The 27,854-nt window shown below is 41.8% G+C and overlaps 1 protein-coding gene and 1 long non-coding RNA gene across 3 annotated transcripts; one reads left to right on the top strand and one right to left on the bottom strand.

Annotated features, from left to right (window-relative positions):
* The first annotated feature begins 15,376 nt into the window (after nucleotides 1-15,376).
* Nucleotides 15,377-20,053, top strand: LOC131134991 (uncharacterized). The gene is made up of 4 exons (XR_013628030.1): nucleotides 15,377-15,448; nucleotides 15,836-15,901; nucleotides 17,884-18,118; nucleotides 18,434-20,053. It is a non-coding gene; the product is annotated as an uncharacterized LOC131134991 (long non-coding RNA).
* Nucleotides 16,229-26,924, bottom strand: pxylp1 (2-phosphoxylose phosphatase 1). 2 transcript variants are annotated; one of them, XM_058080767.2, is made up of 6 exons: nucleotides 26,803-26,924; nucleotides 25,105-25,250; nucleotides 21,712-21,900; nucleotides 20,300-20,426; nucleotides 19,126-19,265; nucleotides 16,229-18,684 (listed from the first exon to the last, which is right to left on the bottom strand). In XM_058080767.2, exons 2-6 carry the CDS (start codon nucleotides 25,184-25,186, stop codon nucleotides 17,660-17,662), a joined length of 1,563 nt encoding a protein of 520 aa, XP_057936750.2. In that variant the 5' UTR covers nucleotides 25,187-25,250; nucleotides 26,803-26,924; the 3' UTR covers nucleotides 16,229-17,659. The 2 variants fall into 2 exon arrangements, with proteins under 2 accessions (XP_057936750.2, XP_057936751.2); XM_058080768.2 differs by lacking the exons at nucleotides 25,105-25,250; nucleotides 26,803-26,924 and adding an exon at nucleotides 23,276-25,093.
* Nucleotides 26,925-27,854: the final 930 nt, after the last annotated feature.

Below are 27,854 nucleotides of genomic sequence, written 5' to 3'. Positions count from 1 at the left end.
ATCTAAATTATAGCTAAATAAATCCCAGAGTTACGCACATTATAGGCAGAACACATACTGGAAGGGGCGTTGCAAGATAGGGAGAGACGGGATTGTTGGGAGAAATAATGAAACCACTACGCTACTTATCACTGTCCGTTTCAAGAGTGACTTGTGCTTGGGAAACATAATGGAGGGTAAACAAAAAGAACAAAAGTGATAGCCTTAATCGGGATGGCATTCCCAAAAATAACAATTTTGGGAGTGCAGAAACGTTGTCAGAAGGTACATCATAAGGCAAAGCACCTGTATAAAGTTTTTAGTGTTTTCACATATTTTGCTCGTGTATCACAAGAAAATCTGTTCTACATTGGTTTGATTTAGTTCCCCTTTAGGACCCCCTTTAGGATCCCCTTTAGGATCCCCTTTGGGATTTTATGACAGCTTTCTTCTGACCATCAAGTGTCTTTGTTGGACTGCCATATCTGGTTCCAGGAGACCAAATGTAGTTTTTAATGATTCCCGACTGGGCAGCCCTTTCATTCATGATTATCCATCATATCCAAATGAACTGATAAATGAAACGCTTCATTTATGAGGAAATGGATGCTTAGAAAAATAAATGGGAATTTCCTGGAATTGTGTCAATAATCCACAAATTGCCTCAACTCCAAAAAAGTATGTAGATTCCAAAAGTAAGCATGTAGCGTGATTATAGGAAGAGTGTTTCAGTACTGGGTGGCACGGCGGTTGAGTGGTTAGTGTGCAGACCTCACAGCTAGGAGACCAGGGGTCGATTCCACCCTCGGCCATCTCTGTGTGGCGTTTGCATGTTCTCCCATGTTCTCATCCGAAGACAGCTGGGATAGGCTCCAGCACCCTCGTGAGAAAATGAATGAATGAATGTTTCAGTATTTTGAGCCCAAGTTGTAGATCAGCAGGCCACTCCATAAAGTGGGCTTTATGGTTATCTTCATGAGAGCTTTTGTGTGTCTGTGGTCCCAAGTGCCAAGCAAGCAGTTGTTGCCCTTCTTTTTACAACTGTAGCACGAGATATGTGATACGCATATCCATCCATCACATCCTGCCTCCAAGTTAGGATTGAAACAAGCGGAAGATTCATGGGGAGCAACTGGTGAGGGGGCAGACATCATAGCAGAGATGATATTGATTTTCTACAGTTCTCTTCAAATGGATAGAAGATACACGTATAAGGGGGGGGGGGGGGGTCAAACTAACCCTCTAAGTCTATTAGTATTAGCATTAGTATTAGTTGACCTAGTCCTGATGGACAGGAGAGCACTACTACTGTCCCAATGACTCAACTGTTCATTTAATCACGATGATTTGGTTCTTCATCCATTTGAGCTCCTCTGACTGACACAGATGAAGTATGACACGTCTATCACTGCTGCTGCCAAGACCAAATTCTGGTTGAAATTGATAAATCTATTTTGCTGTGGGCTGGAAGGGGCGGGGGGGGGGCTTCAGGGGGTATGTTATTTTCTCACTGGTTCTGTCAAGCCGGCACAGACAAGGAACGAAGCAGGTACGGTATTTGCATTGGCATCCAGACCCCGGGGCTGCAGCTTCATCCCCTGCCGACCGAGTCTCTTGTCAGATTGCCAGAACGCCATAATCAGCTCTCTGACAGAAAATAACACAGCTGCCACGGGGAGATTTCTCAAATAATGAGGCTTGGATTAAGGCCATTCTTTGCCCGTTCTGGAAAAATAAGTTTGGCGTTATACGTAACTTCTCAATGGAATTAAGGCTTCCTTAAGACTGATTCTGATTATAGTTATTATGGATAATCATTTTAGCCTTTCACTAAAGTTGGTGCATGTTTCATCTTTTCTGTATTGTCATTTAAACAGAACTATATTTCAACGGAAATATACGTTTATGAATTGGTTCGTTCTTTGCATGCTGCTTTTTCATGCATAGTTTGAGCATACCAGCCATCTTCTTTCACCAACTACCCTCATGGCCTCCTTCACGACATCCATAAACCTGCTAGACCTTTGGTCTTCTTCTACGCCTCCTACCTGGCAGCATCCTTCTACCAAAACATTGACTATCTCTCCTCTGGACATCCCAACCATCTCAGTCTGGCCTAAAGGACTTTATCTCCAAGGCCTCCCTCTGATGGACTCCTTCCTGATCCTATCCATCCTGGTCACTCCCAATGAGAACCTCCGCATCCAGATATCTGCTACCTCCAGTTCTGCTTCCTGTAATTATCCACAAAATGCATTGTTCATCTCAGTTGGGTAAATTCTTTATTCATAAAGCGTATGTTCATACTTTGTGTATTTACCTACAATCGCCCACCAAAGGTTCCCTTTTTGTCCACACTGTCACCCACCCATTGCAGACATTCTCCGTGTACGTTTTACGGTTGAAAAGTGCTGGTAAACTTTGGTTTATTTTCCAAAACATTGCAGATCGTTTACCCCTAGCTTCACGAGGAACATTGTGGAACCGTTGAGAGTGATAATGGTGTGTAATGGTGATTTGTTGGTAAATGAGAGACGAGGAGAGAATCACCATCACACTCTCTGTCAACAAAAAGTGAGGACGTAGGTGGGCGATGCAGGGTCCCATTTGATTGGTCAGACAGCTGACTTGCACGTTGAATCGACAAATTCGATTGGCCGGAAGTTGTAAGGACTGGAGAAAGTTATGGAGCAATTCTCTGCCATCGTTGGAATATGCGTGAAGTGGTACTATCACAACATCGTGGAATCCTGGAGGGTCGAGCATATTACGAGAATTAATGACAACGGAGGGACTTTTTTGGGACAAAGCGCCAAAAGATGACAGTTGATCCAATGGAGGAGAGCAGCTTGGCATGTAAAACTTAACGTGTTATTCAATTGTAAGGCTGCTTTGTATGGTATCGTTATTGATCGTGAGTGTATCTGGTCTCATGTCGGGGGGGGGGGGGGGGTGTTTGTGTCCCTTGACTTGGTGAAGGGAATGAAGTATTATTTCACTGCTGCCTGAAGTACAAAAGAGTAAAAGATGCAAGGCAGGCTTCCCTGATTGTCGTCTCACTCGTCCGTTTTGTCTTGCTCGTTTTTGCCTCTTTTTCTCGTGTAGCTTAATGAGGTGAGTGTGTATTTTCTGGCAATGCGCACGGAGGCTGACATACAGCTCCAGAGTGTTTGTTATGACAGACTAACGAGTGAGACAAACCAGAAGTGGTGGAGAGAAACAAGTACACGCCTGCGATGAAATGCTCCCATAATAACACGGCCCTTGGTGGATCTCAAACACATTTAAACACATAAAATAAAAAACCTTGAATAGAGGGATTTTATGGCTTTTCTGATGAGAAAAACAACATTCTTGCCCCAAAGCCCCAACTCAGTTTCTGAGTCTCTGAGAGGGAATAAAACATAACAAAAAAGAGCCCTTTTCTTTTTTTTTTTATCCAGCAGAGCAAAACGTCAAGGCAAGGAAAATGACTCCTACATGTGACACAAACCGGGTTCCAGTGTACACATTACAGCTTGTTAAGAACGGCTAATTTGGAGTGACAAAAGCGCTCAACACAATGCCAGCAAAAAGCGAGTCAGCACTCAATATCAATTAGAGAAAATCTTAAACAGAGGCCGACCAAGACGTGCGTGTGGGCAATATCGACAGAAACTCTAGTTGACTCATTAGAGGCCCCTGTGGACGGTGGCTAGTCAATGATCTGAAATGGCCACCGTGCAGCGCGCCCGCAGTCCGTCGCTTAATGAAAAGTGAAGGGCAAATAAACTCCCACTGCTTCATTTCTAGTGAGACACGACAAACCATCGCCGAAATGCCGCTTGATTTCTTCTTTCTGCGTGAAACTCAATGAGGAAGTTGTTTTCAACATCAAGTCATTTAAGTAAGCACACATTTTGTATGTATGAAATTTATAAAAACTAATTCATTTAGCAATCTTCACTGGCTAAATGTACTGCAAAAAAGGTCAGTAAGGATAATTCATAATGCCGCCTACAGAGAACATACTAACTCCTTATTTCTAAAATCACAAATACGTCAACTTGCTGATATAGTTCATCTTCAAACAGCTAAAATAATGCACAAGGCTAAAAATAAGCAATTAGCTAAATATGTAATTGGATGGTCATATCACCACCTACTTCGGTACGAGGTACATTATTTTAAAAAAAACCTTAAAGTTTATTATGGAAAGCAGGAAGTGAACAAATGTAACAGTTACTGATTGTAAAAGTACCAGATGGAGGGGTAGGATTTAATAAGCTTTGCTTCTTCCTACTCCTTTTGGACATGTGGAACTGGGAACTGATTATGGGATGCAATCTGATGCATGTTCAAATAAAATAATACCATTACCATTACCATTACCATTACCATTACCATTACCATTACCATTACCATTACCATGACCATAATTCAAATAACTTACAGTCGTCCCTCGTTTATAGTCCCGACTGCGCTAAATTAATTTTCACTATATAGGTTGCGATATAACGTTAATAGATCACACAAACCATGTTTATGACTATCTAAATATAGTTTTTAACGTTAACATTGGAGCCCTGTTGGAGCCCTGTTGACAGGAAATAACATGTTTATAGTACCTTACAGTCCCATTATTCATTGTTTACACCACATTGTGCAGAGGGAGCGATAGCTAGCAAGCTAACCATTTAGCTTTGAATTTATTTCTTCTAAATGTAAGACGCCAAAAACCTGCCATGTCAGACATGTCGTGTCATGGTGTCATTACTGCCACCTAGTGACCAAAATAGTATTTATTACTTGTATTTCAATATGTTCCCTGCTGGAAAAAACAGCATAGACCAGCATACGTTTTGTGCATATGTTGTGTTTTCATGCTGGTATGCTCACCAAACCAGCAAAACCAGCATAAGTTGTGTTTCCGTGCTGGTATGCTGGTCATGTTAGTAGCTGGTCTGGAGACCAGCATACTAGCATGAAAACACAACATGTGCTGGTCTTGCTGGTAGCTGGTCTCCAGACCAGTAGACCAGCATACCAGCACAAAAACACAACATATACTGGTCTGTATGCATTTGCCTAAACGGCCTAATGGGACAGTCGACTGTGGTTACAAATGCAATCTTTCAACAATTGCAACGTCTTCCACATCCTGACTTGGATGGCCTCCCTAACAAGGGTGTGATGATGGTGAAGATGGGCTGTTAGACGTGAAGACACATCAAGGCAGCCATTGTTGACATACTGTCATTACAAACGTGTTAGCACCTCCATATGACAACAACATAACATTCCCAACCCACACACACATACTACATCCTCCATAACACACATTTCTGTCAGACTGGAGGCAGACTGGAGGCAGACTGGAGGCGGGCTGGAGGCGGGCTGGAGGCAGGCTGAGGCAAGCGGGGTGGCCGGCTCTCCCGTTCAGGGAGGAGTAGAGGAATTTGGGGCTAAATAAACAGGGGTCTGCTGGAGAACGAAACCAGCCCTGCCAACTCATACACTCCCTGCAGTCATGACAAGGGGCGGTGGGGGGGGGGGCACTTAACATTAAACATCACTTCATACGTGCGTACACACACACATTGGGATCATGTGAAAGTAAAAGGGAGGGACTTCAAGGGCCGAAGTGTTTAGGCTGAAAATATGATGGTGGTGTTGAAATGCTTCTCCAATCTGCCTTATCTGCTTTTTGTTCTGAATGCTGGCCATTGCCAAATGTCCTCAATACATTCATGTATATTTATACACATATATCTACACGCACCCCTGAAGTCGAACAGTTGGGAATTCCAGCAAAACTTCCGAGGTCAAACCACTGTCTTGTATTCCCAAATCATGCAATATTTCAGCAGTTTGGGAGAATTTTGAATATTTTTTTACTAAACCCAAAACAAGTGAGATGTCGACCGTCTCCCAGTTTGGATTAGGTTTGACGTTGGCAGATCTCGTATCCTGGTGTGTGGTTTATGTTTCACCACGGGTGTAGCTATTTAACAGGAGACGCCATTACATTTCAGGCTGAGGCCAAATTGCAGGCCTGATTCTAATTATCCAAAACATTCAACTTTATGAAAAGCTCTGGTTTCATTTAATATTCTAGAAAAAACATAGACATGCATTTATGATGCACAAACCTTGCATTTACTGTAATAAAGTAGGGGGCATCTGGCATTGGCTGGTTCCTTGCTTGTAAAGGTTGTGTATCACATACGACCGTATCATCTAATTAGTGTAACAAACTGCTTCCTTTATTCGTTTTTTACTAGTTTTTTGCTCCAGTCGTTCAACCACCAATCATAGAACAGCTGATGAAAAATACCTTGCCGTGGTTGGACAAAGAAGCTTTAGTTTGCTTGGTGGTTGTCATCATTGGTGATTGCCCAATGAGGTTTTGAGTTTTCAAGGCTCGCAATGCGACCGTCGATGGGGTGGCGGCTAATGTGGCTACGGTTCAAAGTTTACGAAAAAAGTTACAAGGGAATTTTCGGTTCTCAGCTTCTCATAAGTTTTCAGAATCTGCTTATCTCTTGGCCAACATTAAGGGATGGCTATTAGCAGTTATGGTTATGAATAACGTCGCTCAGGAATGATCACCACAAATGTCTAGTTTGTTTCAGCAGCAGTTGCGCAACATTACGGGATTAGCTGGTTTGTGGGTCAATGGCGTTCCACGATGCACCATTACCAAATGGAGGAGGAGGCGTTTCCCAGCATGTGTGACGCCCGCACACAAAACGTATGATCACTTTTGTTTGATGTACTTTATTTGGTCTGAAATAATAGAACAGCAAAATTGTACTTTGCTGTTTTGCCAAATACTTTATAATTAATGGCTTTGGGTTAGGATTTTCAAATTGTCTCCGGTCGTTGTGGCCTGCAGGCCGGGAGTTTGAAGCATATGTAGGTGAAATACTTCTTGTTTCAGAGGCTTGTTTTGTGACATTGAACATTAGGTTGGAATGCTTCAGTTTGAAAACCGTTGTATGGAGTGAAACTCAAATAAAACGTAATTGTTCACCTTTTTGGTAATAGTCAAAAGTCTTCTCTCATTAGAACGGAGACTTTTAAAGCACTAAATGAAGTCTTCACCTCAAGTTTGCCTGTGAGACATCACCATGAAAGTGAAGCCGCTAATGATGCGATGGAGGAACATGCTTGAAGTGCCCTCACTGCAGTCTGGTGCGAGCAGATAAGCCAAAATAAGTCAGCTAAAAATGAATTATATGTAGAGTCGACGTGTAACCTGAGCATGTCTCTTTCAAGACTCCTACTGGAGTGCCGCCTGGAGGGGGAGCATCCAACAAGGTGCAAAGGGGGAATACTAATGAAGCTGTGATGACTCAATGGATCCCAGCTAAGACTGGAAGCGAGGGCAGCCTCCACGGTGGGATACAGAACAGGAACATGGAAGAGGAGGTACCAAAGAAGGAAAACACAGAGATGAGGAAAAAAAAAATAAAAATAAACCTCCTCTTTGGTCTTCCTCTACACCTCCTACCTGGCAGCATCCATCAACCATCTCAGTCTGGCCTAAAGAACTTTATCTCCAAGGCCTCTAACGTGTAATGTCCCTCTGATGTACTCCTTCCTGATCCTATCCATCCTGGTCACTCCCAATGAGAACCTCAGCATCCTCATCTCTGCTACCTCCAGTTCTCAATGGGGTACAAGACAAAAAGAACAAGCATTTGATAAAGTTATATTTTGTAGTCCATAAGCTTTTGATCCCAGTTAAATGGGCACACATCCATGAACCCCATGATGCCATGGCATGCGCTTCTTAAGGTGCTTAGACATCAGTGGCATTCATCCATTGGGAATGTGTGTGCAGGCATGTGTGTAACCTCCGTCTTCCAGACGTGTCTTCCTGCTTGTGTCACTGCACAATTAAACAGGCACTGCCGTGAAGCGGAAATAGGATTAGAGAGCCTTTTCACATGTGCACAGGACATTTGGAAGACACAGCGGCTTTAGAATCAGAGTTTGGCGATCTGGAATCGCAGTTTAGATAGTCAGAGAGACGTCAGATCGCTCATAGAGAGGCGGTCTTTTAGAAGAGCAAGGAATGGCCGACAATGAACTTGCATTGATCTTGTCAACACTTTGTCCTAAATGGCAGGAGGTCATTACTCAACATAACAGTCTTACTCGCGGTGTCATAAAAAATAGACTAAAAGCGTCCCACGGAACTTGACAGATTTAAGTGTATCTGTAGATGAACAAAATAAAACTGTGCTGCAAAGGCTGTTTGACACCTGTTGCGCTGCCATGAAGTGTGGATGAGAAATGATGTGGCTAATATGTGTGAATGTTCTGTAACAGCTTGGTGTTCCGTGTAGACCAAGTGAGTCAGGCTAGTATGAAAGTCCTTTCCAAACTATTTCAACAATTTGCTTCTGCTGCTCAGAGAACGGCGGCGTCTGTCTAACGAAGATGTCAGCTGCTGTTCGCTTTTCAAGCATTCCCAGGATCCTCCCTTTTTGTTAGTTATAGTCCATGTTGGGCAATAATACTTTAAATGTTTCACTGACTCATCTATGATTCATCTGGTTGACTTCTGAAGTCTCCAGCGCCGCCATGTATTTACTGTGACCCTCGCATGACGGTTGCTTTTCTTCAAACCCATACCATCCTGTGATGCTATTCTGAGTACAACGCTATTCTGCTGAAGAACCGATAGGTGCGAATGTGCAGCAACGTCCAAATTATCCAAACCCAAGAACACACATTAAACACAATGTTATATAAAAAATGGGAAAACAACAAATGGGATAATTCTGCTAATTAAAAATGCTGCGATCACATAAACACAGACCTGAAGTCTGTTGACTTCAGAAGTCACGCATCCTCGGTTAACGCTACGTCACAACAGGACGTACGATTTAGACGTGCGATTTCTGGTGTTCCCAGATTGCTGCTGTTTTTCGGGGGAGTTTTGTGCATTTTATGGAGTTTATGGATTTGCAGCTTTCGGACGCTGCTGCATCAAGCCCCTCCTAATATTTATCTACATGGCCCACAAATTGTCCCTGATAGGCAGTGGAGGCAAATCAGTTGAATCCATGTGCAATACACGATTGATTCAAATAAACTGTATTGGGTTCTTGTAATTCGCCAATTTTAAAGTTGTTTTAAGGTTCCTCATAACATCCCAATTGCTATAATTAGACTGCATGTCTTTCCTCGGAGTGTTAATGATGTGTTGTGATAGGTATGTAAACTGTGGAGGGACGGAGATGGGTTGCGGTGAGAAGAGAGGGATGGACTTTTATCTAGAATGGATACCATCATTACCATTTGAAAGCTGGGTATACAACTTTTCAATCTCACCCTACACTCAGGAAGAGTCTAAACAAAGGAGAAAATATTGAATATGGCACTAATCATAATAGGACCCGGCATGGCCTGACCTATGCTGAGGGCTCCACAGGGTGTGTTTTGTTTGTCGTAGTCATTGATTTCCTCTCATTGTTTAAACAACCTTGCCACCTCTTTTACAGAGCCAAAGCAAAACAAGAGTAATGGATTTGTAATGATTCAAAACATTATAGATTTTTACTGTAACAGCAGGCTCACCGGTAGAATTGAGACTTATTGATCCGATCCCACAGGGCTGCTCATTGGATGCGGGAAAAGAGCATCAACATTTCTTTTAGGAGAATAAGCAAGTTTTGCCGCATCTTCATTCTCTAATGTTTTGCCTTCAGAGCAGAGGTGTCCAAAGTTTTCCACCGAGGGCCAAAAATGACAGGAATCAAGGGCCAAAAACGGAATCCCAGCTTTGTGATATAGTTGGGACAGTGTGGTACAGTGGTGGGAAAAGTGTTTCCCCTGATTTCCTTTTCTTTTTTTTTTTTGCATGTTTGTCACACTTAAATGTTTCAGATCTTTACATCAGAGATGAGGCTGCTGAGGTTCTCATCGGGAGTGACCAGGATGGATAGGATCAGGACAGAGTACATCAGAGGGACATTACATGTTAGAGGCCTTGGAGATAAAGTCCTTTAGGCCAGACTGAGATGGTTGAGAGTAGAGGAAGACCAAAGAGGAGGTTTCTGGAGGTAGTGAAGATTGATAGATGGTTGGATGGAGGAGATTGGTTTGCTGTGGCGACCCCGGAAGGGAAAAGCAGAAAGAAAATAAGATTTTTTGTGTTTGAATGAGACCTATTAATAGTCAAAAATATGCATATTCTTTGGTGACTTGTCAATAATGTTCTGTAGGTATGCTGTACTACAACGTTCGATGAGACACACAGGATGTGATCGCTGGAACAACAGGCCTGGCAGACGTCTCCCCAAGGGAGCACATTTCTAGCACAATACAAGCGCAAATCTTATTTACTGTATGTCTTAAATGGTCTATTCACTGTTATTGTGTCTACTATATTGGGTAAAACAAATGTTAAGGTGACTATTTAGTTCATATATCGAGGGCTCTCATCATGTTGAAAACTATATTGATATATAATTGATATATAATGTTTGATTTATAAATAAGGAATCCTTTGTGGAAATTCACTATTCACAATTCACCATCACTTGATTGCGATAACGAGAGATTAGTGAATAATCATCACAAATCCATCATCATGAGTTGAAGGTGAGGAAGACTCAGCTGAAGCTATCAAGCATGGACGTGTTCCTTGCATGAGTGGCAGCCTCGTTAAAGTGTCCTCACTGTGTTGTTCAGGCAGGACTGAAATAGCCCATCTGCCCCATTAGCTTACCGGCTTGATGGTAGATGACTGCTTTTAAGGCTTTCTACTTTCTTCTCTATTTTATATGACCTTGAATGAACTCAAACGAAGACTTTTAATTTGGTCTTTCATCATGACTTTGTATTTTGACCCCGTCTGCTATTGTGTCATTGCTTAATTCTCCCTGAAGGGTATTTAAAGTAGAAGAAACACACTGTCATTACTAGCTCATTGCTTCATAATCATGTTATTAATTACACAAAAACTATGCTTCTTTTTCTGTGGTGATGATGATGTAGTCACCCTTCTCACTTCGCCCACAGAGGTGAGAGTGAACTTTTGTTTCTAGGGACACATCAGTGCAAATGTTCCCAAGTGTGTGTCATCCGTCGCCTCCGTTGGTACTTCTAATGATCTGCAACTGTTTAAGAATTAAGGACGTTAGATCTGGTTCGACTTTTTCAAAGAGTTCAAATAGAGGCTCACTTTTACTCGAGTGGGAAGCGTAATATATCCAGTAGCAGGAAAGTGAACAGAATTGGGACATTTGTGGTTGTATTGTTGTTTTTGTTTGTTTTTTTTTAACAACAATGACACAGTTGAACATTGAAACAGGAAATCCTCACAGACATTCATCACATGTTTCTTTACTAATCCAAAACATATTTCCTTTTCTACGAAAACACATGCATTGGAAGAGAATCAAGAGAACAGCATTGCCCCCCCCCCTCCCGTCTGTCTGTTTGGATACCTCTCCCTGCCTGTCACTGTCCGGCTCAGAAAGGATGAAATCACAGTCGCTGCATCGGCTTTCCAGTGCACTCATCAGTCCTGAAAGGGAAGGTCACCCACAGCGTGGACAACAGAGATTCAATTTAAAACCTGGGCAGCTTACAGAGGACCATACATACTGGATGTGTGTGTGTCTGGGGGGGGGGGCTGACAAGCAACCTTTTTCTTGACGCACACAGTGAGGCAGTGCTGTCACTCTTATTGACAAATTTAAAAGTGCTCATACACTTATAGTTACAGTCAAAATTAAAGTAAAGTATACTTTTTACACTTTTGCACATTTTAAAAAATTCAATGTAACTTAAACGAGGGTGAGTGATTTCGACTACAACCACAGAAACGGCGCTGGTGAGCCCTTTTGCAGATGAACTGTTTTGGTTGGGTCGTATGTCAAGGCTCAGCGTCCACATCGTATTTTGTACACAAGGGGAGCAGTCATGCTTCAAAAAGGACATCCTGTAGAAAAATGGAGAAACAGAATTACAGTAGAGTTAGGGAGGGGGGGCTTTGGCAGGTTGGATTGGTAAATAGTCATGTCCACACAGAAATAAACAATAAAATACATAAGGCACACCAACATGTGGACAGACAGAAAACTATCACCAACCTTTTTGAGGCCAACATCCCTGGTCTTACCAAGGATACCTTTTAGCCGCTGAGAGGGTCGCGCTTGTCCAGAGATGCTGAACAGGATACCGTGGTGTCAATGGATTTATTAAGATGTGATGGCAGATCATTTGAATATGAAATGATGGCAGATGGTGTGCTGCCACATTTACATTGGACACCATCTTTACTCTTCCCGGGTCATGGTCAGTGACCTATGCACTGTTTCTTGACCGTAGTCAACAGTCCTTATGGCGTGTGGCCCATTGTCCATGCTGTAGATCACCTCAAGCGGCTCTATTTGGGAACTATTTGGGAACATTAGTCCCTATCAATAGGTCGATCCTTGCATTGATCTGAGGTAAGGTAAGGTGTCTCTTTGTGTTGGTATATTGACTTTGTGTACTGGAATTGACTCCTCCTGACTCCTCCTCACCACCAGTCTTTGGTGATGGGAGTCATAGCTAGCCAAAGAGAATCCAGAGCTTGGAGACCCTGTTCCATGGATAAAGTCTCCTGTTTGTGACTACTTTGTATAAATGGTGGATAAGGTGGATATGTCTGGGATTATGACCTGACAAGTGAGGTATGCACCAAACCATGACTATGGCGTACTGTCACATGACTAAATAAGTATGTGCTTATGTATCCTAATGTACCATCCATATGTCCACGGGTTACAATGCACACAAATTACAACCTGATGGCGCCAACCAGTGCTGGAGTTAAACCCTTGGTACCACCTTTGGGCCCAATAAAGGGATTGTCCCCTTTCAGCCAGGAACCTGCTCACAAAGACAGGAAGTGGAACCCTTCCACCTGATACTGCAGCCCAGCAATGCCTCGGGGGAAAACGCCAGTGATGGATTAGCTTCTATTCCAACACGTGTTGACTTAGGGACACGCAGACAGCAGGCAGCAGACTTCGGTATACAATGAAGGCAATCAGAGTCACAGTTGTAGAGGTTGGAGAGCAAATAAAGTCATGCTACACTAAAACGGTTGCAGCAAGCAGCAAAGGCAGGTAGACGTGGAATTTGGAGTCATTACTCATTGTTGTGTCTTGTCAGAAGAGATTAACCCTTTCATCTGTCCAACCCGAGCCGCCATGGACGAGACATCCTCGGTCTCTTTCTCCTTTCTTCTCTCTTTGATGCAGAACAAACTCACTGTGTCCTTTCATCAGGTGGCCATGTATCATAAAAAATGACTGTTATGACCTGCACAGGAGCAACCTGAACCACAGTTGGGATTTCAGCTTAGAATCTAAAGCTGAAATCCTGTTCTACCTTTAACACGTGCTGCTTGCATAATGACTGCACTGTACAAATAAAACAGAAGAAAACAGACACTGTGCAATTGAGGTACTGTATCAATGTTACAAAACATTGTGTGTCATGTCAAAGGATTTCCACTCCATCCATTTTCTATACCTCTTGTCTTCATTTGGGTTAAAGCTAAGCTGGTCATCACAAATAATAAGTAAATACTGATACCTTAGAAAAAATAGCATGCTAAAGAACAGCAGTTGTTTACATAAGTACTGTAGGAATGTGCCCATGTATTGTAGTGCAGTCAGGTTATAGCTTGTACTTCACTTGCAAACCAGATTTTAGTTCTCAGCCGAGAGACGGCTCATAAATAGACAACACTCGTTAGTTGGGACCAAGGCACCACGGAATAAATGACAATAAAAATGACCTGCAGTCTGCAGGACATCCTCTAGTCCTTCAGTATCTCCTTGAGTCCAGCAAGTGGCATTTGACACTCCACATACTCCGGTGACAACTACCATTTCCTTTGTACGTTTCTGCTCAGTGTTTGTTCTCGCTTGAGACATGCGGACATTAATTGCATGTCAAAAAAAAGTTACAAAAATTAAAAAATATATATGTTTCAATATAACTTATGTATTGGATAGAATTTGCGTGCATATGCACACACACACGTTAATGGCAACCTGGTTGTTTCCACAAGTGAAGGGCTTAATAAAGCCTAACATCTGAAAAAACACACTGGCAGCACAGTCTAGACACGCAAAAACAGAACACACACACACACACACACACACACACTGTAGACCCCAATTAGCTGACCCTAAGCATCACATATGCACGCATCACACATCATCTCCTCTTAAAAGCTCCTTATGTGCCAATCATATGACATACTAGCTTGTTCCTGTGTGTTTCTAATCATTTGACAGTATTTGGTTTGATGAGAGATAAAAACAAGCACTTTTGTTTTATTGATGCGCCTCTGACAGTGTCAATCATTATTATCATTGCAAAGGCAGGATTCGGCTGCACGGTGGTGGTTTTGCAGCCAACTTGCCTCATGTTTGCTTCTGGGGCCAAAAGCCAATGGAAGACACGCCCAATACATTCACCTTGATGTGCCCCAGTACATTTGCAAAGGCCAGGGGCACCGTGGCAACATCAAAAGATGGAGCCAGTTGCAGTGGAAGGATGCTCGCTCTTCTAGGATGACATCAGAACTGTGATGGAAGAACGGGGTCAAGGCCTGGAGGGAGAGGCGTTGGTCAAAAGGGCAGAGAGACTACCGTGGGATGAGTGTGATCAGCCAGAGAAGGACGGTGTCTGTCATTAACGACTCTTTCAACAGAGCATATAATTAGAAATAGTTATTTGAATACATTTGCATCGGTAATTACTTTGACTCAAGTGTGGGTTCATGCACTGAAGCGATATAAGGCTATAATTCAAGTGAAAATTTATTTTTTTAATCTCATAAATCCTCCAGTTGAAATAGTTCCAAACTATCAGCTCTATAACTCATGTCTTATTTTTGTCACACAAAAAAAAAATCCAAAAAAGTGGAGCAAGATTAGCTAAACTAAACGCCAGCAGATGGACCAGAGTGGCTGGGAATAAAATGGAACTTGAGTGCCATCTAGTGGTGGACCCCGAAAACGGACTTTAATACTTTTTTTACTTGTAAAAATAAAACAAGCAAAAGTATAACCTTGTATTACTGTTAGTATTTCAGTTTTTAAGCATTTAAAGGGAATTTTGCTCATCATTCCCAATCCTTATGTGAAACATGAACACATATTTCTTTCACTTTTCTGTGCCTTATAACACGAGAAAACGGGTTAATTTGAGCTACCTTACAATGCTGTCATTGGGATACACATATTTCAACAATAAAGTCCTCTAAAATAGTGTATAACAACGTTGCATCGTTTGATATACATGCTGTGATCATATTAACACGTACACTGATGATAACAACTTATTTCCCACGGCGCATTGATTCCCATACTTACGGTAGTCCCGCCAACAACAGCAGCATCGATACAACGACACCAAGATGGCGGCTCTCAATGGGATGGCTGTTTGTTCCAGTCCTCAGGTAAAAAATGCTGACGGCAAATTAGCATCTTAATGAGTCTTCGTAGCGAAATTGAGAGCTGGGTATCCATTATTCCATCTGTGGATGACGCTATGACTTCAATAATATAAAAATAATATCACTGTAGCTTGGTTAACATACAAGTCAGTTGTGTCAAAATAGGTATTTCCCATGACGCCCGTTGCTAGCAAGCGGATATAAACTCGTTTTCTCACCCTAAAATGCACAGAAAAGGGAAAGAAATATGTGTTCGTGTTTCACATAAGGAGTCCAATAAAAAGTGCAGTTCCCCTTTAAGCTTTGCCTTTTTATATCATGCATTTTTGCCCGTTTCCCCCATTTTTGCTGTCAGTTTTGGTTTAACTTCAGTTCTACAATATTCCACAGGCAGGAATTGACCCCCAGGCCACACTTTGGACACCATTGACTTTGGGAAACCGTAAAGACCAACAGGTAATGACACATCCAAAAGTCAAATTTTATATAATTTTTTATAAATACAATTAAAAACCATTTGCAGCTCGATATTGGCATAAAAATGAGATAGTGGATTATATTTTATTGTTTATTCTGCTTATATCAATGAAGTGATGATGTCCTCCACACAGCAACAAGCTTCCAAGTTTTTCCTTCAAATTGGGGGGACGCAAGCTGTCTTCCCTTAATACTTCTAATCTAATATTTTGTTTATGCGTGATGTGTTGAATGGGCAAACTTATTATTCCACTTATTGTATTTGTCCAGAGGTAAATACTTGTGATTTATTAAGACTTGCCTGTCTTACTTGTTGATAGTAGGAGCACAAACGAAGAAAAGAAGCATGTTCATTCATTACACAAGAGGTGAGCTGTCATTAGTTGACGATATCGCCATCGATAATGTAGTGGGCAATATTGGTATAGCCGATATCGATAAAAAAGTCCCCAAATGAACAATAGGCACATTTTCTTGTGTATGCTGAATTCCAAAAATGATGCTCATACACACAAAAACAAATCTGTGAATGTTTAATCCAGCATAGTATTTCCAGCTTCAATATTTCTGCCAGATCTGGAATACTGTACTTGTAAAAATGACAATTCCCTGGAATGTACAGAATTACATGATAATGTCAGACATGTAAGAATAAAGTGTCTTAGTGCCACTACCTTGAACACTCACAAAATGTTAAAGATATTCAGTTTGCACGTGAAATTTCAGAATGAACCTAAAACTTTGAATGTCGTCTAACAAGGAGGCGAATGGGAGAACTTACAACTGGTGACATGTGTTTTAAATATGCTCTACATACATATGGTACACCTTTCTTCCTTCTGTGAACATCCGTTAGGTTGTCTCAAAATGTGAAAAGCACGATGAACAGTTTGAACCTCGCTACCTTGCTCTATCATGTTTTTTTGTGGGTGAATACTGCCTATTATTAGTTTAAAAATGCATATTTAAGCAAATTGTACTTCTTATTGGCTAAATGACCCAACTAAATGAACTAAAACATAAATGCTAATAGGTGTCAGTGATGCTAAGGAACAGTTTTATGTACGTCTTAGATGGCTCATTTATTTCTACTATATTGGGTAATAATGAGTGTGAAGCCATTTAAAGCCTCCATTACAATGCCGTGATGAGATAAGAGCCACAGTAGGAAGTACGCTGTCCAGAAAAAAACAAGGAACTGCTTAAGAGTGAGTCTGTTCACCTTATTTTCAGTGATTATATCTACTATATTGGGTCACACAAATGTAAGGCGTAGTATTTCATGTGTTGAGGGCTCTGATAATGTTAAAAACTGTATTAACGCGATTGTAAAGGCAGGTTTTCTATGCCCTAACTACAATCAAACAATTCTGGTCAAGTCTCGAGCCAATTAACCACGACTGTAGTACATTTGAGTTTCATCACGAAATTCCACCCAGAAAGTATCCCTGACTTTTTGTGAGTAGTGTATGTTTGCGCGACTGCATTCAGGTTGTATCGCTACTCTAAACTCCCTGACCTTACTGTTGCAATAACAACGGCAGTTCCATAACAACGTCACAACTTGGAAAAATATGTTGCATTGAATGTAAACAAAATAAGCATAGATGTCTGCCGCATTGTTTTTACAAATGAGTGGAATGACATAATTGTGTGACACCACGGTATCACGGTTGAAATTTTGCTGAAAGAGTAAACGGAAAAGACAACCAAGTATCCTTCCGTGCAGCACCATTCTCAACCAGGACGCCTAAAGCAAGCCTCTTGGTAGGACATAGAATTGACAACGCTGAACATGTCTTTCCTGACAAAGGAAAGAAAGTTCTTCAGAGGGCAAAGTGGCTGGATGTTGTGGCGGGAAAGGGAGCTACAGAAAGTGGTGTGAAATGTCACGTCCTCTCCATTGTACAGCAACCTGATGAAAAACCCTCCATCTCTTGTTTTTATCCTCTCACCTTTAGTCTGCCTCTTTTTCTGCTCCCCCTGAGCCACCGAGGGGCTCTTCCACAGTTCAAACACCAGTCTGGCTGCAAATGGCGGGAACCTGGCCTTCTCCAGTCCCAGTGCGCTCAGCAGGGGCGCCATGGTCACATCGTGAGCGGAGGAAAGGGTGAACACGTCATCTCTCGCTCTCGGTGGCTGTCGACCTGCAGCAGCCTTGGCAACTCGCTCCATCCTGGACGCGGTTCGGTTGAGGTAGGGGTACATGGCCAGGATTGCATATTTACGATAGATTCCTGCTCTTCTCCGATGCGCCTCGTCGTCTAGCTGTTGTCGACGGATTACAGCAAACTGAGCCACTGTTAAACACCCGCCCGTGCTACCGTTTTCCATGGACATGCATGGGAACGATAGGCCGTGGCACAAGTGGCACAGCAGGGAGTCTATGGGGTTTGCCGCTCTGAGGGTGCGTGTGGGAACACCCAACGTGCGGGCCATGTCAACATAAGTTCTCTCCAGTTCAGTATCGGCCACCCTGAGACGATACTGCCTCCTCTGCTCCTCCTCCAGGTATCGGTTCCTGGCCGGGCAGTCGCAGGCGGAGCCACAGAACAACGTGCTCCACTGGTGGCGTACGGTCAGTTTCTTCCAGTTGAATTCTGGGAGGTAGCCGTAGAGGAAAGCCAGTCCGCTCTGAAGAGTGCGGCTCTTCCCTGTGGTCTCCACCCACACTTGACGAGGTGACCAGTTTGCAGGGACAAGGTGGTGGCGCTGGTAAGCTTGGCGGAGGAGTTGCCCATTACGCAAGTGCTGCACCACACCTAGAGGTGGCATATTGTCAGTTTGCATGACTAAAGGTTTCAAACATGGATCATTCTCTGGTTTACTCTTTACATTTGGAAAGCTTTCCTGGAAATGTCAAAAGGAATCATGTTGATTTTTTTTGATGATGATGGACGTTAGGTATGCCCACTATAGACTCCTGTTTGAGGAAGTACACAAGCAAATCTTGAATAATAATGAATAAGAACTGATACTACAAAATAAAGCACCAATTGAAAGTTGCACAAGCTTGCTCATGCTTTTGAAAAGATGTACTGCAATAAAAAAAATGTACTGTAATGCTATCCAATAATTTGTAGGCTCAACAACTGATTTTTCCAAGCATCATTTACCATGATGATGATCTGTAGCGAGCTCATTCCCTCAGACGGTTGTCTACAGTGGACAAAAAGTGATGAAGAAAAGAGTAAAATGCCTACCAGTTTGCGTGAGCTCTCCCATCTCGCAAGCACTGTGGTTGGGGAGGCGAGGGATGGAGGCCAAAGACGACTCCCAGTGTCCACGGCCTCCCTGGGCCATGTGACTAATGAAAGCGCTCAGCAGAGGGTGCGAGGGATTCCTGGGAAAATATGCAAGTTATGAATGACAGTTCCAATAATGGAGAAGGTCACTGTTGTAGTTGAAATGGAATGCAACTGTCAGTGTTTTCCCAATCAGGGGTCTGACAGAAACAAACTGGGCTCAAAACGGTTGGGGAACACTGATAGAGGACATGTAAAGTCTGTTTCCTGCATTCGCCACCAGGTGTCTCTTTTGCACTGCTGGGCGTTAACTGCAGCAGCTGATAGTTTAAACTCCAAGCACAGTGGGGATTTACATAGACCACACATACACATGCAAAAATACAATAAAATACAAAAGAATGAGGGCAGCAAGAGGAGCAGTCGATGATCTGATAGGGGAAATGATTGGAGATTACAGTTCAATTTGACAAATCTGTGAGAGGAGCAGCTGAGCGCTCAGATTAAAACCCAGTGGGGAGGGGGCATCTGTGGCCAGCACAACAAATACGCACTGGATCAGGACCATACCATAAAACAAGTATTACCTCTGCACCGCGTCCACAATCACACACAAACCACAGAAAAATGTGGTCTGTTATTGTTGAAGTTTGGGCACCCTGATCATTTTATAGATTTTCCTTTCTAAATGACTGCTTGTTGGGATAGGCCAGTTCAGTTAAATATATATGATATATCGCAGACGAACACGGTGATAGATGAGAAGTCAAATGAAGTTTATAGGATTTACATAAAGTGTGCAACAATTACTTAAAAGTAGGCAGGTGCCTACATTTGGGCACCCCAACAGAAAAATGACATCAATATTTAGTAGATCTTCCTTTTGCAGAAATAAACGCTTCCTATTCCAATGAGGGTCTGGATTGTGGTCAATATGCCTTGTTTTCATGCAGCATTAACAATCACATCCAATGGAAATTTTACCTATAGGCCAATTGACGTGAATGCCTTGTTTTGCCCATTTTCTATTTCCTATTAAATAAAATAAAATGGTTCTCTATTAGACTGATTGTAGCCAAACACAGATGACTGAGAACAATTTCAATATTATACATCTTAGTGTCTGATGTACCTGCTTATGGACAGGGTGCAGTTTATGGCGGGCCTTTTGGTCCTGGGAATAGAGTAGAGAGGGTAACGGTCCCCATGACGAATCATTATCTGGACAGACAGCAGGGTGTAGTCTGCTGGACTGTGACCTGCAAGAAGGCAGTCTTCATCATCGTACAGTACATTCAATTTCACTAAATAGTAACCCAAGTTACAATAACAAATACATTCTTAATCTTTTTTTTTAATGACAATAATTTAGATTTTGCTTTATAGGATCTTAGGAGATTCTAAGCAGAGCAGATATCTTAGCCCAAGCATCCACAAAGTTTGAGACCATAGCTCTGTCCACTCTCTGGAACTGATTTTTCTAAACGTCCCTTGCTGTCCATCCCCAGATTGTATTTAGATGAGAGGAATGGGCAGGATGGCCCAAAAGACTGATGTTTTTCCTCTGGAAGAAGTCCTTTGTCAGGTGGTGACATAAAACGACAGAAACTAGAGTCCTGTTGGAAAAACCCAGTCATTGCCACACAGACGAAGGCCTTCCGCTCCGGCTGCCGTTTGACGCCCCTGCACAACCATTGTTCCATATAAGGAAACGGTACCCCAGATCAATGGTGGCGCCCCCTCCACAGTGATGTGTGGAAAACATCTCAGGTGGGATCTCCTTGTCATACCAGCAATGTTGGACGCCATCAGGACCATCAAGGTTAGTTTTTCTCCACCTTTCAATCCCCCATGTTTGGTGCTCTTGTGTAAATTCCAAACAGGCAATTTTGTGGCATTTAAGGAGAAAAGGACTTTGAAGACGTTTTTTGTTGTCTCACAGATGAGAGATCCATTTTTCTATATTTAGAGTACAAGGTACCTTCTGGGACTTTCAAAAGTATCTTGCAGGCTGAAGAAGTCTTAGCACCCCTGTTCAAGATTGTTTGTCTTTTTAAAGCAAACAAAGTTAGAGTTTCCTGACGAACTGGCTCTCGCAGTTCGGCCTCATTTCGACATCATCGGGATAATGTCGCTCAGGTAAACAAACATGGCGGTGTACGAGACAGAAGGTGGTTGTAGTGATTATACCGAAGATTGGAGCAATGTGTCAATAGTTTGAAAAGGAACAACAGTTTGGAGAAGAAATAGAGAAGGTGTAAACCATGGAGATGAAGACTGGTTGCCTTCAAAACACAGAAGGGTAAGAGTTGCTTACCCTTGATTTATTGCGTAAATGTAGTTTTTATAGCCCTTTTTATTGTATAGGTGTGTTCGCGTTTGCCGCCACCACCCCCCCACAGTAAACATATCGCTGTCAAAAGATGTAATTACAAAGTACGTATATATGTTGTGACAGTGGGAATACTTGATATAATGACATTGAATCCACATTCAGGTCAATACAGTAATTAGTCAGTAAGGCGATCCTGTCACAGCTCTCACCTTCCCAGGCTTGCTCGGTGCGGTTGGGGCTGTTGCAGTAGCTGAAAGCTTCGGATACGGGGTCCGGCTTCTGAGTGTGAGGCACTGGAAAAACCCTCTTTCTGCTCTTGACCAGAGACCCACTAACAGCTCCATTTGCAGCCTGGGGAGGTCTCTCCTCCACAACAGGAGTTGTGGGGATAACATTGACTGCAAAAACACAAGTAAGACACAATGAGACAATTCCCCAAAGTAATGCTTCCGCAAAATGAAAAATAATATCAATTGCATGTTTAGTCATCTTCAATGTGAGTGAAATACGAAGTACACCTTATCTCCATGCCAACAGCTGAGCAAATGGGAACGGATGGAAGTGCTAAGGAATAGAACTGAGATTGGCCTTAAAACGCTTATTAGCCTGGAACAAGTTGCCTAGACACCAGTGACCTGTGATCCCGTGAGAAACTCCAATAAGTTGGAGAGGTTCTAGAGACTGGAAGACCTATTCAAACGGCTCCAACTCTGAAACAAAATAAGATGACCTCAATTGCCCCTTTGGCCAGGCAAATTTCCAAATTCAAAGATGAACCGTACAAATATTAAGTTGCTGCTGAGAGACCCGAATCTGTCTGATCCTGCATGTATAAGTACATACATAACACAATGTGCGCTTTTACACGTTATCTTTGCAGTCACAAAATCACCAATGTCTTTTTACACTTCTGTTTTATGCAAACCTTCTTCTTTGTGTGAACTAAGCTGATAATTCATGCATGGAAACAACAAATGTACTGTAATTGGAGCATCTCAGGTGTAAAATTCAAAGGGAAAGACAAGCTTCCTTAAAGTGGCGCTGCAACTGTTGCAATTAGAAATATGCGTGACATATTTGAGCTGCTTTGGGTCACTTAAAACTTGATTTTGCCATCATGGTGATTATTATATTCCATTTACGAAGGTTTGTTTTAGACAAATGCAATATTCAAAAGATATGTCAAGCAAGTACTTTCCAACAGACAAGCAAATATATTTCCCTACTTACTTAAGAACTTTATTTATCCGTTAGGAACTTCATTTGTGCAGAGCATCAAAGCGTGTGCAGTTCGTGTACCAAACAATACGATATAAGACACATACAGTCAACAGATACAATCAACCATCTATTTGCAGAAGAAAGGCTGCCAGCACGATACCACACACGATAAAAACCAGTGATAAAGAAACAATGCTAAAAAAATATGCAGGAATAAATAATACTCGATAAACTTTAAAAAGTGTCAATCAGTGTTAGTGAGCCACGTACATACGGATACACACATGCTTACCTATGTAACATGCACACACACGAAAATCATGAATTCATGAGCCCTAGAAGGTTTTCATACAACTGTCTTCACATAGCATTAAAGCTAAAAGCAGTGCTGATTGTTTCTTGTATTGCTAAAATAGACATAGACATTCTTTATTGTCATTGCACAATAACACAGCAGTGAAATTGCCAACCAAATGTCGTTGCCTGGCTCCCGTGTAATTAATAAATAATAAATAAAATATCATCTGTACAATGCTTTCTCCATATACTCACCGATGATGAGAGAGAAGAGAAAGTGCGCTACAAGAGCAGAGACCATTTTGTCCAACGCACAGAGCCTTTTGCGATCCAGTTCAACACACTGTAGTTCATTGAGAGCCACAACTGGTCTCTCTCTACATCCTGCACACTGTCACCCCCGCCTACCAATTGACACGCCTGCCTGAGCTAACCAAACTGTTGGAACTTGCTCCGTCCAGGCAAGTACACAAAGGAGCTATTGAAAGGGGCTGCCAAATATTATGGATGCATACAAATGAATGGCACATAAAGCATATAGTGGAATGCATCCACACTAACAAAACACTCCATCATGAATGAACGTCCCTATGCAACAATATGTTACCCTGAACAACAAAAGTGGCAGAAAATGAGTTCTAAAGAACTACCGGACACCACATATAATAAAATCACTATTATTTTCATGTCCAATGTGACCTTAATCCACAGGGACAGACCCAGATTGGAATTTTCCTCTGCACATTTAATTAAACGCTAATGCCAGACAACTCAGGAACAGCTTGGGATGTCCCAATAAGCCTCCAGTTGCGCACCGTGTCCATTTTAGTCATCTCCTGAACACACCATGCAGGAAATCTGACAGGAGGATACTCTATAGATATATTTTTTTTTTAATGTGCCCTACTTGGACCTTACAGCCACTGAGAAGATCAGACGTTGAACAGGATTTGGCGTGGTGCAGGTTTATCAAAATAATCTTTAATAATGATCAGACCAAACTGGGATAGCAGACAGATATTTGGCCTATGTATGGGATTAATGGCTGCAGCAGTGTAAAGAAACGTGACAATGTAAATACGTAACAAAACAGTCCAAAAATTACACTTCAGTGGTCCAAAATTATTATTCCGTATTCCATTCACTTCCTACCAATCGATGTAGGTTTACGCAAAAGCATTGTAATATGCAAAACTAGGGCTGTCACAAGATTCAAACGTGATGAGATTCAGCAAAAAAATGGTACAATAACAATTAAATTAATTAATCACAAAATTAATGAAAATCAACTTGATGATTTTGCTGGCCTCAATGTATTGTCATTTACAGTCATGTGAAAAAACGATGCTATTTTTCTCCCATGACCATATGTTTCCTTGCATTGACTGTGGCTGGCAGGGATACTAGTCAACAATACCTCCTCTAGATGAGATGGGAAACAATGGCCCAATGTGGAAAACCTACCATTATGTACGACGAGGCAGTCTGCAAAAGATGTGATTGAGTTGCTACAAATTCTCCCAATGTGATGGAGCAGCGAGAGGAACTCTCATAGTGCTGGGTATTTTTAGGATGTCTATAGGGGACTTGGGTTTGTTTTGGTAAGAAAGGGTTCTGTTCAGGAGGGAAGCAATGAGAGGATGTGTAAATTTGAGCATAAACAAGGTTATTTTCTGTATCAGAAGACAGCAACAGAATGGAGCAAAATCATGTAGTTTAAAGGTCAGGCCTTTACAAAACTCGCTGCAAAAGATGAAATCACAAAAGCAGGAGTTTATATTATAAATAAAAGTATTTTAGTTAATTTACTTAGTTTCTTTTGCAGTTTTATGCTTGAAAATACCTAATTTATGCCAAGAAAAAATACAATTTGCTTAGACACATTTCCATGTATATATTCAACAAGGAAACCATCATTTAATAATTTAACAATCTGTTGTTCTGCAAAAATAATTTGGATTTGAATAAACAAATTAGTATTAAGTATTTCATCGGCTGTACTGTACTGGCAAAATTCCAAATAATCAAAATGTCACGAACATATTAAACAACATTTCATCCATCCCTAACAAACATTTACTCACAGAACTGGAGGCTGAAACTGACAATGGCCAGCACCGCCCCGCTCGCCACCACCAGGAGGAGGAAGCAGTTACGGGCCAACATCACGTCGTGTGATTGGTCCCTGTCCGTCAGCCATGCAGCCTACAGTCCATGTCTCAACTGTACCCTGGACACATACAGTGGGAACACAGGTCAGTGAACAGCCGCCTGCTCTCTCTCGCCACGGCCAGACAAACGTAAGAGCATTTGAGTTAAAAAAAAAAAAAACAGCAGTGAAGTGGCATTGAAAAGATGAGCTAAAACCAATCATTAAAAATGCTTCCGGTTAAGCTTCAAGGGGACCTATTTTTTGTACTTGTCTGACCTAAAAATGCAGTTAGAATGTTGTATTGTCGTATTAAACCATGCCAAAGTTTCAGATAATGAGGTTTACGCATTTGGAAGTGAGCCCTGAAAGAACTTTGGGATGGCTTAAAACGTTCGGTTTGAAGAGACATGGTAAAACCGCCCCTTTGTGACGTCACAGAAGGGCGACTTCTTTATATGGTTCATAGATAGGAAGCACTTTGGGCGTGTGACCAATCACAGCGTAGTGGGCATGCCCAGAGGTGGGCCATGGGTGGAATAAATTAAAATAGACCGTTTTTGGCAGGAAGCACAAATTAAAGGAAATACAGCTGGAATAGGTGCAGATTCTGGAAAATCTAAAAGGTTTTCTGTGCAGGTTATTGTGTGTAGCTGCTCTATAGGAGACCACGACTCAATTCAAATGGTCGAAAAATGAGCACAATAGATCCCCTTTAAAGACGTCAATTTGTGGGACATTTCAAAATGTACCAGCATTGTTTTTGACTCGGTTAAATGAAATAGTTTTTGTCCAGTCATTTGTTGTTTTTACGGACCCAATCTTGTGCGTATCTCCTCTTGTGACACCCCCAGTACATAGTCTAAGAATAAAGAGGGAATAAAAGGGGGAAGGAAAACCACGACCAACAAATGTATCCCTACACAATAAACCCTGCCATTAGCTGGTCTAAACATAGCACAGGTTCCACCAAAGTACTGTACTGACTGTAAAATGATGCTTGAGTCACTAACCCACTATACTGCTTGCACACAAACAGGGAGCTGGAGGATCATCACACTCCAGTCCAACATGCCGAGTACACAATGCTGGACCTGCATGTTCAGAGAAGGCGTTGTGCTGATCTCATAACCTGGTTCCGACGTGGTTGACTCAATGTTTGTTTTAACCCAATCCCAAGGCTCATATCCCTGCAATTTGATGGGACATTTTGGAAGTGCTATTATCTGCCCGTGATGCTATATTTATTTATTTGTATATATTTTAATAAGAGTGCAGAGGTATTTTACCTTTCCAACCAACGCTGTACTGAATGTGTTCCAATAAGGACATGGCATGGATGTTCGCGTCTATTGAACTCAGGATCGCTGGTTAAATTGTTAGCTAGCTACTTAACGCTAATCCTGCATGGAGATACAGACAAACTGCAAGGTTGGCTTTAGTGAAAAAACAACTAAAGACAAATCAATGCAATCAATGCCGTGTCTCCTGCAGACTTCTAACTGCTGTCTGGAAAAGTTGCGTCGTCCACGTCTTCCAATGCCACATCAACAGTCGTGCTGACTACACAAAACAAACACTAATACGTCGCTTGCATATCACTGCATATTATATAACCATTGTTCATATTTACCTGTAGGAACTGGACGTCTTTCCCACACGAAATCGGTGAACTCCTTCCTTCTGCTGTCTGGGTTTCTACGATAAAAAGCGACGTAGACCGCTGTTAGGTCGCCCGTGACAACGACCTTCACTTCCTGTATACGGTTTTCAAAGTAATACATCTGCGGCTGTGATAGTACACTAACAATTCACAGCATGGACACGCTTTAGATAAAACAAATACAGGGAACAGATTCTATATTTTAAAGCTCGTGTGTCACAGAAAAATATACACAATAACTAGTTTATGGTCCCGATAGTACGCCTTTATTTTTAAGTGAATATCCGGTGGCTTGTCAGTCGAATCCATTACGGCTAGTTGGCCAGACGTGTCGCTGTTGAGTGTAATGAACTCCAACCTCACTCCACCATCTAGTGGAAGGTTAGGAGTAATACATGCTTGAAAACCATTTAGTGTCATATTTTACCATCTGTCTACAAAACAATAACACACTCGGTGGAAACGCCACATCAATTATTATTATTATATACAGTACATATTATTTCTGTACATTATGAAAATACAACAGTGGCATAGAAAATGGATGGATGGAATTATTTTAGCAGCAGAAGTAATTTAGATATAATTATATATATACTACATATATTATAGTTATTATATAAGTATGTTATTTTTCATACTTAAGTTCCAAGAAAAGCAAACAATTTAATCTGTTAAATTTAAATTGGAAAAGGAGTAGCATTTAAATAAGCTGCATTATAATTAAGCTGCATTATTAAGCATGTCAAGTTTACTTATTGTTAACATTTCTGACGACTCTATTTGATAACCTGTTTTTTGGCATCCACATCATTTATTCACATACATAAACTCAGAAAGGAAGTGTGCCGTGCCCAGTCCCAGTGTTTGGATGTATCTATGCTGGGTATTTGATATAGGTGGACATGTGGATGTCAATTTGAAATGAAGAACCAACACACAATGCTGAGAGCGTCCACAGACATTGCCACAGGCATCCACTGCTCAGTGTCACTCTTCCAGAATGTCTTGTCTGCTGTGAC

Source organism: Doryrhamphus excisus, linkage group LG8 (genome assembly GCF_037039965.1).
Source record: "Doryrhamphus excisus strain RoL-2023G ecotype Guam linkage group LG8, RoL_Dexc_Guam_v1.1, whole genome shotgun sequence".
NCBI classification, from domain to species: Eukaryota; Metazoa; Chordata; class Actinopteri; order Syngnathiformes; family Syngnathidae; genus Doryrhamphus; species Doryrhamphus excisus.
Note: the sequence above shows the minus strand (reverse complement) of the source record. Positions and strands in the feature narration are given on the sequence as shown.

Bases quoted from the DNA above. Each gene is read 5' to 3' on its own strand.
- pxylp1 (XM_058080767.2), bottom strand. From the start codon at position 25,186: ATGTTGGCCCGTAACTGCTTCCTCCTCCTGGTGGTGGCGAGCGGGGCG. The intron at 20,427-21,711 runs GTGAGAGCTGTG...GCCTTCTTGCAG, and splicing joins CACCGAGCAAGCCTGGGAAG to GTCACAGTCCAGCAGACTAC. The intron at 18,685-19,125 runs GTAGGCATTTTA...TGCCACCTCTAG, and splicing joins GGGAGAGCTCACGCAAACTG to GTGTGGTGCAGCACTTGCGT.